Source organism: Alligator sinensis, unplaced genomic scaffold (assembly GCF_000455745.1).
Source record: "Alligator sinensis unplaced genomic scaffold, ASM45574v1 scaffold100_1, whole genome shotgun sequence".
In the NCBI taxonomy this organism is placed as follows: domain Eukaryota; kingdom Metazoa; phylum Chordata; order Crocodylia; family Alligatoridae; genus Alligator; species Alligator sinensis.
Window position 1 is genome coordinate 178,644 of NW_005842193.1, and position 13,859 is coordinate 192,502.

The 13,859-nt window shown below is 44.4% G+C and overlaps 1 protein-coding gene across 1 annotated transcript in view; it reads right to left on the reverse strand.

The window, feature by feature from the left end:
• DLD (dihydrolipoamide dehydrogenase) overlaps window positions 1–13,859 on the reverse strand; it is a 57,167-nt gene that overhangs the window by 8,188 nt on the left and 35,120 nt on the right. The window contains exons 2-9 of the mRNA XM_025207376.1: window positions 13,231–13,306; window positions 12,959–13,038; window positions 9,629–9,697; window positions 7,634–7,703; window positions 7,117–7,217; window positions 3,904–4,047; window positions 3,639–3,740; window positions 1,693–1,883 (exon numbers count right to left, since the gene is read on the reverse strand). Of these exons, the coding sequence (XP_025063161.1) occupies window positions 1,693–1,883; window positions 3,639–3,740; window positions 3,904–4,047; window positions 7,117–7,217; window positions 7,634–7,703; window positions 9,629–9,697; window positions 12,959–13,038; window positions 13,231–13,306 (833 nt within the window). The remainder of the gene's footprint in view (window positions 1–1,692; window positions 1,884–3,638; window positions 3,741–3,903; window positions 4,048–7,116; window positions 7,218–7,633; window positions 7,704–9,628; window positions 9,698–12,958; window positions 13,039–13,230; window positions 13,307–13,859) is intronic.

The window sequence follows — 13,859 nt, forward strand, 5'->3', positions numbered from 1 at the left end:
GGGTTTACCAGAGAATTCGTTATTTTTTTTATCAGGGAAAACCAGGATCCCTGATAATTAGCCATAAGATGTGACTGAATAATTGTTATAATTTTCCTTAGCCAGCAAGTCTTTAAAACCTGAGCAAAAAAAAAAAAAAAAAAAAGCTGTGGGGTGGGGAAGGTGAGGGGTTGGGTGACTTGCAGTGCAGGGTCACGTTATGATTGGAAATTAGGCTAAAATAGACAGTTAAATAATATTTTATCCCACACCTAACATTTTAATCTCTAAACATTTTATAGTTATGGCCAGAGCACTTACACCTCCAAAGTTAGATTTCATCATGTAAATGCTTCAAATAAATTCCCATTTAAAGACGGCTGTTTAGATATCCCACACTGCAGAGAACAGGATAAAGTTATTTGATAAGCTTGCCTCCAGCAGAAACCTATCCAGCACCAAGTTTACACAATTTTATTAGGGCCTTAACCTGCTCCCAACCTCACAATACCCAAATGCCTCTGTAGTCTCCAGCTACAACATAACCAGAAAAGAAATGACATTTTTATCTCCTCTGAACTCAGGATGTGGCCGGCGTCGATTTCGATATTTGAACATGGTAATTGCATTTAATAATAAAAAGCACCATTACTACTTTGATACTGGTTTACTGGACACACTGCAACCGTTTGTCTGTTCATTAAAAAAATTCAAAAGAATTGTTTTCTCCTTATAGCTGTCTGTTTACAAAATCTTTGGTGCTTGCACTGGAGAATTGTGTAGTCAAAGGTGAATTATCATACAAGAATCTGATTTCCAACAAGGGACAAAGAATTTATGAGTTTTGAAGAAATTAAAAAGCTTACTTCATACACAAATATTCTAGTAGTGTTAGAGTGAGCTGATGGTCCAAAAATTATGCAAGCGGCAAGGATTTCTTAGTGTGATAACTTTTACTGGACCAACTGCATAGTTGGGATACAGGCATTCTTCAGGTCTGAGGAGTAAGAAATTTAATTTCTACAAGTCTGACTACTTTTTCTTCAGATGTGAAGAATTCCTTCCATTGAAAGCATGTCTAACTCTATTCCAACTATGCAGTTGGTTAAACTAAAAAAATATCACCCTAAGAAATCCTTGCCTCTCGCTTAATAATCTAATAAGAATGTATTTGTAAAGCATGTGCATGTGGGGCTTCCCATGAGGCATCATCTCTTTTGTATGTTTCTGTATCAGCCACTCTGTTAGAAACCTCCTTCGTAGTTGTTTCTTAGCTATGAAAATTTACTATGGGATGTATTACCTAGCTCTCTGTAGTGCTCAAACCTCCCTACCCTCCTTCGGCAGTCCCTCACAGTTGAGGATGATTGCCTTCCATGATTGTCTTATCTGTGTATCTGAAGATGGTCGAGGAGGCCTATCCGAAATCAACAAACTCTACCGCAGCTCATACATGTGTTTCCATGCAGCTGCAAAACCTGGTATACAGGTTCCCAGCAACTGCAGTTTTATATCCCATGCATATGCCTTGCAGCACTGAACAAAGCAAGGCTGCTGTTTCAGGTCTAACTTTGAAGTTAATTCATTTTGGGACTTCAAGTCCCACTGTGATTAGTCTGTAGTTCTAATTATACACAACATGTAAATCTGTAATTAAGTGGCTTTCCAGAGGCGATTCACATCATGTTTATATTTCACATGTTAAACACTTACAAAACATCTATCTTTCCATCTGGCTTCTTGGTAGCACCAGTAACTTTGGTATTCAGTTTAAACTTAAGTCCTTGTTTTTGAAGAATACGCTGAAAGTTTTTAGATATCTCCATATCGATCCCCATTCCACCAACGTGGCCCAAGAACTCAACAGCTGTCACTTCTGCACCAAGACGCTGCCACACGGAACCCTTCAGTCAACACATTAAAAACATATTTTAAAGAAAACCTGTAAGCTTCCAGGCTTTATTATTTACTGCTTGGTTTTTAAGTTCTTTCAGAAAGGGGTACTCTACCATACCAATATCCTCATTGGGGCTTATAGTCACAATCATGATAGAAACACAGAAAAGCACCTATAGATCTTCAGACAAAAAATCTTATTTCTATTACACTAGGACAGGGCTGTCCAACTTCCAAGCAGCCAGAGGCTACATGCCTCATGGGCCACACCAATGAGGGGCTGTATGACCCACAGACCTCACCAGGGCTGCAAAGTCAAAATAATGCCAAACTGCTTTAACTATATTTAAGAGAACTGACTGTCAAATCATTGCCCTAGAAGTGGATAAGAAAATACAAAGACAACAACTATAACTATGAATATCAGCCTTACAAGTTATCTACCCTCCAACTTGAAAGGAGAGGTAAATATGGTACTTCTCCATTATGATCATCAATTTTGTACCTGAACTGGTAAATTTTCACAACAGCTTTCCAAGACCAATTAACCTGTTTTTATATATGAGATATATGGAGGAGATGGAAACTTAGTTGGCCTGCATACTTTGCCACTGATTATTAACTATGGGTTGGCTAATATCAGGAAATCTTAATATGGCTAGATGCATAAGTGAATATTTAGCATATGTAAAAGATGCAAAAACATGACCCATGAAGAATACAGCTTCCCATTCATGTGCAAAGAAGATACAGTATAGCAATGGCAGTGCACCTTCCCACATCCAAATAAGAGGGCCTCTAGAGTAGAGCTGGCAACCTTTTCAAGCTGGCTCTGGTTCAGGACAAGTTGGGTGGCTTCCTCAGCACATAAGTGGCAGGGGGGCTTTCCATGCTTTCCCTGCACCAGTGCTGGCATGAGGCAGCTGAAAGCTTTGAGCTGCACCCACAATGCTGCTACTTCTCTCAGACCCCATTCACCTGCCCAGGCATGGACACAGCTGCCAGCTGGTGGGAAACTGCACTGGGGACAGACAGCTGGAAATTGTGTCCATCCTGCTGCTGCTTCTGTATTGCAGCTGGGACAGGGATGGAAGCAGCACCAATGTGCATGTAGCCAGGGAGAGGCTATGGGGAAGAAGCAGCAGTGGCAAGGATGCAGCTAGAAGCTGCCCAGTCCTGATGCTTAGATCCAGAGTGGGCACTGGCAAAGCCCTCAGACTCTGCAAGCTGAATCTAGTGGCTCAGCAGGCCATACTGACAACCCCACTCTTTACACTCATCCAATCCATCCCTTCTCTGCTAAGACTGCCAGGTCACAGTAGTTATAATGACAAACACATATCCATCAAGAAATGAACTACAGCCCGGTTTTTATATAGAGCAAACTGTGGCCAGCGAAGTCACAGTAATTGGTCTGGTCCATAAGAGCACCCAGGCCCCCTTCCTTCAAAGAAATGTTTGAGGATAAGAGCATATGGTGTTCTGTCAGGAATTTTGAGAACCAACGGTGGTCAACAGTTCAAAATGTTTGGGAATTGGAGTCATCAGACCATAATTTTAGGATAACCTGGGATAGAGATCAGAACCAGGGAATTAAAAAAAAAAAAAAAAAATCCCTCAGCCATCTTGTCTGATTAAATACTACCACAGCCTACAGGTTAAAGTATGTAGTTCCAGATCCTTCATGGTCAAATGGCAACATCCTACTTCTCTGTATACAGGAAGGCTAAGTTGTATTAAAAAAAAAAAAAAAAGCCTCTCACCAATTCTACGCCAATGACTCCTGCACCAATGACAACCATCTTTTCAGGAACTTGCTTTAGAGACAGCGCACCAGTAGATGATACAATAGTGTCTTCATCAATCTAACAAATAAGAGAAGAAGAGACGTTTACAAGCTTTTCTATCTGAACAGCTGTCCCACAACAAGAGCTGAAAAGCTATATGAAAATACTTCTTGGTGAAAATTACCAATAATAAGACAATAATGAAAGATACAATGCCAATAAAAAGTTTTCATGTATGTACCATAATTCCAGGAAAGGGAGCAACTTCTGAACCTGTGGCTATAAGGATGTTCTTTGTATTGATAAGTTGAGTGCTGCCATCTTCTTTGGTTGCTGTGACTTGGTTTTTGCCAGTTATTTTTCCAAACCCAGATACATGAACAACCTTTATAAATGAGAAGAGAGTAAACATGATGTAAATCAGGATCTCATTCAATCTCTAGGGAAGCATGCATTCATTCTCCACTAACAAAGGTTAACTTGACACCACTGTGTTACAAATTGAAAAAGTGAGGTAAGGTCAGGCTCACCTCAGTCCCTGGAAAAAAGCATGGAGAAATCCTTTTCTAAGCACTTGGAGGAGAAGGTGATTAGGAACAGTCAGCAAAGGTTCACCAAGGGCAAGTCATGCTTGGCCAATCTGATTGCCTTCTATGACAAGATGACTGGCTCGGTGGATGTGGGAAAGCAGTGCACGTGATATACCTTGATTTTAGCAAGGCTTTTGATACCGTCTCCCACAACATTCTCATGAGCAAGTTAAGGAACTATAGTAATGTGGTTGGATGAATGGACTAAGGTGGAGAGAAAACTAGCTGGATCATTGGACTCAAAGGGTAGTAATCAATGGCTCAATGTCTAGTTGGCAGTCAGGATCAAGTGGGAGTGCCCCAGAGGTTGGTCCTGGGACCAACTTTGTTTACTATCTATATTAACTATCTGGAAGATGGAATGGAATGCATCCTCAGCAAGTCTGCAGAAGACACCAAGCTAGGTGGGGTACTAGATACGCTGGATGGCATGGACAGGATTCAGAGAGACCTAGATGAATTGGAGGACTGGACCAAAACAAATCGCATGAAGTTCATAAGGCAAGTGCAAAGTCTTGCACTTAGGACCGAACAATCCCATCACAGGTATAGACTGGGGACTGACTGGTGAAGCAGCAACTCTGCTGAAAAGGACCTGGGAGTTACATTAGACGATAAGCCAAATATAAGTCAAGTTGCAAAAGCGGCTAACAGCATACTGAGCTGCATTAGTGGAAGTGTGGCTAGCAGATCAAGGGAAGTGATGATTCCCCTCTATTTGGCATTGGTAAGGCCACATCTGAACTACTGTATCTAGTTTTGGGTCCTCCACTACAGAAAGGGTGTGGACAAATTGAAGAGAGCCCAGCAGAGGGCAGCAAAAATGGCTGAGGAACATGGCTTATGAGGAGAGGCTTAGAGAACTAGGCTTATTTAGTCTGGAGAAGAGAAGACTGAGAGATTTAATAGCAGCCTTCAACTACCTGAAGCTGGGGGGTGGGGGGTGGTGAAAAAGGACAGAGCTAGACTGTTCTCAGTGGTGACAGATGACAGAACAAGGAACAATGGTCTCAAGTTGCAGCAAGGGATGTTTAGGTTAGATATTAGGAAGTATTTTCTCACTAGAAGGGTAGTAAAACACTGGAACAAGCTACCCAGAGAGACTGTGGAATCTCCATCCTTGGAGGTTTTTAAGACCTTTTAAAAACAAAGCCTTGCCTGGGATGATCTAGTTGGGAATGGTCTTGCTTTGAGCAGGGAGCTGGACTAAATGACCTCCTGAGGTCTCTTCCAACCCTAATCGTCTATGGTGTGTGTAGAAGAAACAAGAGGCATGTGTGCACGACACTTTAAAGCAGGCTAAATGCTTTTGCACCACTTTAATGGTGTCAGTGTTTGCACATATTGGCAGCGTATTGCGCATTAACTAGAGCCACTGTAGCAAATTCAGTGGTGTAATGCACCTTAAATGACTTGGGGCACAGCAAGCTAAACTCCAAGGAGTTTTAGTTTGCTGTCCCTACAGCCGTGGGGCAAAGCACTGGGCTCCGTGCAGCTCAGGGGCTCTGCAGGAAGCCCTGCAGGCAACCTGCCAGCAGCCTGGGAAGGCAGGCTCTGCCCAAGAAAAGGGGTGAGCTTGATCTTGTTTTTTTCCCCCTGGAGCCTGCCTGCCTGCCTGAGCTGCACAGAGGCCCAGTGCTTCCCTCCGTGACGGAGGTGCCCCCCCCGGAACTCCCCGAGTCAGATGCCTGCAGGTGGGTGCTGCCGCTGCCATGGACAGAAGCACCAGCCTGCCCCACAACCCAGGCACAGCTCTGCCCACCAGCAGCTCACCCTCCCCTCCCTGCCAGAGAGACAGGTAAATCAGTGGCATGTGTGCAGGGTGGGGGTTTTAAGGGCCCAAAATTAAAGCAGTGTTTTTAAAAACCCACCGCTTCAATTTAGGGCCCCCATTTCGTCTACACACGCCCTATGATTCTATATTCAACTGACATGCCATCCTTCCCCAATGAAGGACAGCTTACAAGATTACAATGAAAGACAATATATTACAAAAATACATTTTTAATATATATTTATATGCATAAATTTTATTTTTGTATATGTGTGTGTGTAGTTCTTATTATATAAGAGTGGGCTTGGGGACAGCCACAGCTTCCCATATTTGTATGTATAATATATGTATGCATAATACACACACACACACACACACACACACACACACACACACACACAAGCACACAAATCAAACTCACAACATCCAAAAGCACTCCTCCCCACCTTGCTCTGCTGCTAACCCAACCTCACATCCCAACCCACATTCACTACTGCCATATAAGATGCACATTTTCTTCCCATGTTCTCTCCAACAACACCCACTTCCACTTCCCTGCCTCAAGGGAGGAGGAGGACTCCCCTGGGTAATGTGCCTCCCAAGTCCTTAACTCCACCTCTCACAGGGGAGCTATGGCTGTCCCTAAAACACACTCATCCACTCCTCCCCCTGTACCCCCCCCTGGAAAAAAAACATTATTCAATTTAAAGTTATAGCAAGTAATACAATAATCCCCTCCTGCTCCTACTGGAGGGCAATATCAAAGTGCACCCTTGAGTATCACCCTCTAGCACCAGCCTGTAGTCCTTATAAAGCCTGTAGACTGGCTGACCCCTTCCTCTTTCCAGCTCAAGTGGCATGTAGTACCTGCTGAGCTGTCCTGTCCCCTCCTCACCCCCACCCAGCTCAGACCCCACAGTAAGGAGTGCAGGCAGAGATGTTAGCTTCTGCTCAGCTAGGGGGAGGGGTGGGGTACAGGAAAATCTGGCATCATATCTGACAGCTATATAGCCACGCTGCTAGTTAAGTGTTCAAACTCCATCACTGGAACAAAAATATAATAGGTGTTTTTGCACAGACCCAAACTAACCTTATTCTGTTTAAATAAATGGGCAATTCCACCTGTTAAGGCCTTCACTGCACCACTCTTCTGCTCCATCATCTTCTCTAAATTCAAGCGGAGTCCTGTAACTGTAATTTTCAGATTTTTAGCTTTCCTTATATTTCAGTATCTTTATACAGCTCCCTAAAGTGATATGAAAATTAATAATACTTCTTTGTACTGCAGTAAGGGATGCTGAACAGCCACACTACATTTAATGTGCGAAAAATTATATATGTTATCCTACATGACTGCAGGCCAGTTCCATGTTGCTGCAGTTACAAATTGCACTCTGCCATGGTTATCCCAGATGCTAGTTCAAAGAAAGAGAAACACAACTTTTAACCTCCCAATTAACCTAGTACTTACAAAACAGCATGTATGCTACCTAAGTTTTCCTACCACTCTTCCAAGGAAGTTGTAAAACAAGCAAAGATTTATATTTACACATGTTGCAAGAGACCACTTATATTTAGAAGGCTACCAGTCTGTGCTGTATACTCACCTTCAATTCCTCTACTAGCAAAATCCTTTCCGTGGGCCAAATGATACAGATGCGAGTTGTTCAGCAAAGCCTATGACACACAAAAAATAAAGCATGAATGAGAACTTATATTAAGAGACCCAAAAGGCCAAGATTTCTGTTCATTCCAGTATCAGCAACAATATATTTTAATTCTGGCTTTCCAGTATAATTCATCATTACTACCAGTCTGACATACAGAATGTAAACAGCATGTTTTTACTGCATTTCTACTCGAAGGCCACTTGTACACATGAGTGGAGTTTACTTCTCCCTAAACTGAAACAGCGGGTTTAATTAGTGGTTTTTTAATTGCGAGAATTAAAAACCCACCGTTTCAATTTAGAGTCTCTGTCACTGTTATGGTGAGGGGCCCGATCCTTTTTTGTTTTTTTCCGTCAGAGCCTGCCTACAGCCAGGGAGTGAGCTGCCACATGGCCCCAAGGTGCTCGGAGTAAGCACCTGGCCTGCTAGCACCCTGCCTGGGCAGCCCCGGGGGACATAAGTGCCATGGAGGGAAGGACCACATCCCCATCCCCCTCCCAGCTCAGACACTGCTGGCAGCTTGCTTCCCACCCACCCCCAGTGGAACCTGCTTGCAGCTGGGGAGGGGGGGAGCTGCCAGTGGGCCAAGTGGCCTCCGAAGCTGCGGGGGCTTGGTCTTTCCGTCCACGGTGGCAGCACCTGCCGGGGCCACCCAGGTGGAGTGCTAGCAACCTGGATGCTGGTTCCAAGCTGGGGCAGCCCCCAGACCACTAGCACCCCATCCGGGCAGCTCCGGAGGATCACCACCACCGCAGAGGGAAGGACTGGGTCCCCCACAACTCAAACACTGCCAGCAGCTCACCCCCTGGCTGCAGGAGAGGTGGGCAGGCTCCACCAGAAAGAGGGAAAAAAAAGCAGGTCCCTCGCTGCTTTTTTGTTTTTTTCCACTGAGGCTTCCAGCACCTCATACACTGTCCCTGCTACCTTCCTGATGCCTGGGACCACCTGGGAACAGGCTAGCTTGACCCTGGGGTAGTACAAACAGGCGGCAGGAGGACAGCTGGGTGTGCTGGCAGTTGGAGAAGGTGCATTGTGTGCTGGATCTCAAGGCACTCCAGGATGCCATAGAAATTCCTCTCTCACAAACCTTACCCCATTCCATTAAGTGGAAGAAGAAGGTGACAATCTTAAAGTTGTCAATGTTTTACCAACCACTTAGAACCTATACCTTACAACATTTATGTCCTTCTTCTACTGCCTTTCATTCTGGACGATTCCAAAATACTTTATCAAAATTAAACCACAAGGAATACTCTACACAGGGATTAATTTTAACAATGGCACAGGAGTAAAGACTGCAAAACAGTATGGGGGGGAAGGACAGAGATGTATCCAAGTATAATATTACTTCTCAAAAAGGAAATTTGGCAAAAACACCAAAATGAAAAGCAGGAATACAAAAAGTGATTAGGACCCAGGTTTATGTTCCACCAAAAATAAAACCCGAAGGCAATTTTAAAGTCAGTGGGGCTAGGAAAAGAATAATTCTGATGAGAGAAGGAGTCTAGCTTTTCTGGAAACTAGTGGCATTCTAGGGGCCCACAAGGCTGCAGTTGCACAAGCGTAGAAAAGGATCCCAATGGGAACCATGAGTTATTAATGTGGCAGTGTTACTAGCTGAAAGGCAATGGCTTAAAAAAGCAAGTATTTCACAAGAAGGTGAATACAGTTTTCTGTAAATGTGGAAAGCCCAGGATAGCACATACTTGTTAGGATGAAAAGGTTAATATACACTATGGTCATTCACAGAAGTATTTAAATGGAATAACTCCTTAATGTACCATTTTGTTCATGGAAGAAACGCAGACCAAGATCACTCCTTTAGTTGCAGGAGTTATGGCAATTTATACTACTTGAGAATCTATTCCTGGTCTCTTCTCACTCCCCAACCAACAATGAAAATGAGCCAAAAACAGACAGATGTACACTTACCTTGGAAGGAATGCATCCAACATTCAGACAAGTTCCACCCAGGGTTTCATTTTTCTCTACACAGACAGCCTGGATGAGAAGAGAAAATTATTTTATATCCAGACCACACTCTTAAGGCACATCTATGCTGCTGCTGCATGTCGCCACTGAGATGCCCCTAAGCATACCCTGTCCACCTGCTCCAATCCCACTCTTCAGCATGTTTGTGCACAGCTGCTGAAGCTGAATGCAAGAAAAACTAGTTTTAGAATCGTCTTCATTGATTTTCAAAAGGAGGCTGATAAACATTTGTCTGGGGTGATATAGGAATAGCATGTCCAGCAGTTAGACTACATGACCCTTGATGTCCATCCTGCTTTTTTATTCGTTTTAAATAAGCATAATTGCCAACTGATCCTTGCTCTGTTTTGGGCATAAAAGCAAACCCAAGCAGATACTGAAAAGGATGCTGGAGGGCCTAAGAAGGGACTTATCTATCACAGCTTCATTTAAAAGACAGTTCTTTGGTCCTGCTTTCGTCAGCACTGTAGCATTCAATGTGAAGAGTCAATGGTACATTTTTCACAGGCTGGGCCAAAACAGGACCTGAAAACACAACAATCCTATTGAATGGGCTCCTACTCAAGGACCCTCCCAATTGTAGTCCTTGCAGATTTCTTTACCAGATACAGTTAGAAGCCGCTTTTCTGGAAAGCTGTTGCAAGAACTGGAAAAAAAGAAAGCATTCCTCCCCTGCAGGATCACAGTCTCAATTCTCCTCCACACACAGAGAAGCATCCGACACCAGATGACTTCACTAGTCCATTCAAATCACACATCCTTAATTCTCAAGGTGATTCTTAAATCAAATGACAAACACACTAGGCAATGACCCAGGGGATGGGAAGATGGAGACCTCAAGCACCACAAATGCTTCTATATGAACTTCTGATAACTAAGCCATTGTTTCTGTGCACCAATGCAGGAAGTGACAGTGCCAAGGACAGAACTTCTTGGGTTGAAAACATCACAGCAAAAAAAAAAAATAACACACTCCAATCACCCCACAAATTTATACCAATGCTGATATAGGAGAACAACTACTTCAGGCTGGCATCATGGGCTTAACGGCAGCCTCACAAAGGATTAGGAATGACCAGACCATATCACAGGGAGTACACTGATACCCCAGATACCCATCTCCTCCTCTGCCTGCTTCAAGCACATGAATTCAGGAAAGGTAATATATGGGCTTTGAGGGCTGTTTTTAGAAGCTGTGACTCCTTATAAGTACATCCTGCCTCTAAATTGGGTGGAAGCCCTACCCCATCTGCTGAGCCATTTCTCAGTATCACCAACTTCAAGAAGGCTCCAACAAATATGAAAGAAAACCAATACCCCTGGGTAAAACCTTCTTCTTCAACAATGGTGTAGTGAAACCACCACACTGGGATTTGGGGGCAAGGCCTGTGCTGATGGAAGTGGCATGCACACTGATGTATCCATATCCATTCAGGCCTGACTTGGAGGATTTAACTTTTAAAGAACTCCAGCCCATCCCTTTATAAAAGTCCCAGAGGAGTTTTCCACTAGATTACCTCAAGAAAGACAGAGGCCCTCCTCTTGTTTCTGCAATGCTCAGCATGACATAGACAAATATATCCAGCAGCAATATATTCTGTGGTTGACTCCCAAGGCAGACAGTGTGACAAGTTTAATTGCCTCAGACACTCATCTGCCATGACAGAAATGAAGTCTCTGAGTTGTCTCTTTCTCTTCTCAAACATCATGTTTATGATAATAGCATACCAATAATCTTGAGGGAAATGTTTGCCTGCTTCTGTTAATCCTACAGCCACAAGAAGAAATTTAGTCCTCTCTCATTCTTTTGGTGCTAATGTGCCAAATAACTTAAGGCTCTTGATAAACTCTACTGACAAACACATTCAAGCACTGGTGGCTCAGGCCAAGAAATATCAGCAAACAAGACCTCAATACGAGCTGAACAGCAAGAAAAATAAATAGTTAACAGTAAGAAATTCTTTTGTACTGGAATACAGAGAACTAGAAAAACATTAATGACAACAGACTCTTATTCAGCTGAACTGTACCACAAACAACAGGAAGAATAAAAGAATATTCAGCAGCACTTCACTAACATTCAGAAAAAACAAGACACTTTGTTCACTGCCACACTTGGAGGCAAACCTGGGTGCAAAAGGAACATTTAGAGATCAGTATTTAGACTTGACAGCAAGGAGGGAACCTAGAACACACTCGTCTGCCACTACTGCCCTCCAGGATTAAAAAAAATAAAAATTAAATTAAATCAGAGCTGCGATCCTGTTACTGGCCAGAACCTTGCAGTGTGTTTTCCTGGAAGAAACTGTTCTCTTTTCTACTTTTACAAACATATAAACTCTCACAGGCCACCCTATTTCTTTGGTTTTAAAGCTTAGCTGGTGTATTCCTTATTCACTTCTATATTTATTATTGATTTTAATCTATTCCATAACTCAAATTTAAAAGTGGGTTGGTTGAACAATGTACAAAAAATCATTTAACCTTTGCTGGTCAGTTTCCACATTAACCCTTTGTTTGTGAAAACCTTTATCTAGATCAGCTGCTGGCAACCTCCTCAAGCCTCAGGCCAGAACAACCTAGCTCTGGTCCAGTGTAGGCCAGGTGGTTTCTATGGTGCATCAGCAGCAGCAAATTTATCCCTGTGCCCATACTGCCACCACACAGCTAAAAGCTGTGTCTATGCCACCAATGCTTCTCCTAACCCCTGCTTCCTGGCTGAGGCATGGGCACAGCTTCCAGGTGGTGGGAAACTGCACTGGAGCCAAGCAGCTGGAAGATGTGCTCATGCTGCTGTTGCCACTTCTGTGCCACAGCTGGGAAGTAACAGGATGTGAGGAAAAGAGGGAGAAGCAGCAGCAGCAGCAGCATGGACGCAGCTTCTACCTGCCCATCCCCGGTACAGTTCCCCATCAGGGGAAGCTGCATCCATGCTGCAGCTGCAGAGAGGCTAGGGGCTGGGGGAAGCAGCAGCAGCAACAGTACAGTTGGAAGTTGCCTGGCCCTGGTGCAACTCCTTGCTGCTTAGCCTTGGCATTAGCACAAGCAAAGCCCGTGGGCCATATCTGGCCTGCAGGTGATATGTTGCTAACCTGTGACCTAGATTGCAAGCTCTGTGGAACAGGACTCTCTGTTACATGCACGTGTAGGTCTTAGTGAACTCAACACTCAATAGGACGGCTTCAGTTCTCCGGCCCTGCAATTATCCCTCTCAGAGCACCTGAATTATGCTGTTTTCTCTCTTGCACCCAGTACAAGTTTTCATCTTACCTTAAAACCAAGTTGAGCTGCTTTGATAGCAGCAACGTAGCCTCCAGGACCAGAACCAATGACTGTAACATCTGCGTCAACTATGGAAAAAAAGAATATCACTTCTAAGTTACTGTTGTTTCTGTAACTTTGGTTTACTGCAGTTTCACTGTGACAGCCTACAATGCTCCACACACTGACCGCCCACAGGGCAAAAAGAGCGCTAGTTTTAGAACTAAACTAGAAATGCTCCTTCAGTTCCCAAAAATGATTTCAGAGCCATCAAGACTTACCTTGCTCTGCAAAGGTCCTCTGTGGCACTGTGCAAACCCCTGGAAGGCCATGCCGGACTCGGCTAAAACAGCTTCTCTAGAAAGGAAGAGCAGCATCGGCAAAGTTAAGTGCCTCGGCACGGCACTGGCAGCCTGGGCCACCTAATGCAAGTCTCTCCAATTCCCAGAGCCGCCGCTGCACACAGGACTGACCCCGGTTATTTGGAGTCAGGGAGGAACATCGCAGTCAGAGTAATACCGACCATGGGGGTTTTGCCTTCCTCTGTAACGCGGGACGAGGGCCTCTACCCAAGCCCTACTGAGCGTGCACTGACAATATTTTATAGAAGCAGCACGCCGGCAGCCCGGGCTCCCCTGCTTTTGCTGCGACACGTTGGGGTGTTATGACCTGTCACATGAGGGTTGGCGGTAGTTTTACACAGAGTTTAGGTGCGAGATCGGCCTGTAGGGCCCATCCTGCCTCAGGCAGCAGGTTGCACCCAACGACCTGGGCACTCCCCTCCCGCCCCCTTGGCTTTGCCTCCCTGACCCCGAGCAGCCATGACCCTGAGCGGCCTTGACCCCAAGTGCAAGGGTGAGGGCCAGGGCAGCCCCCCCAAGGGAGCCCCGCGGCTTGTACCATTCGGGGG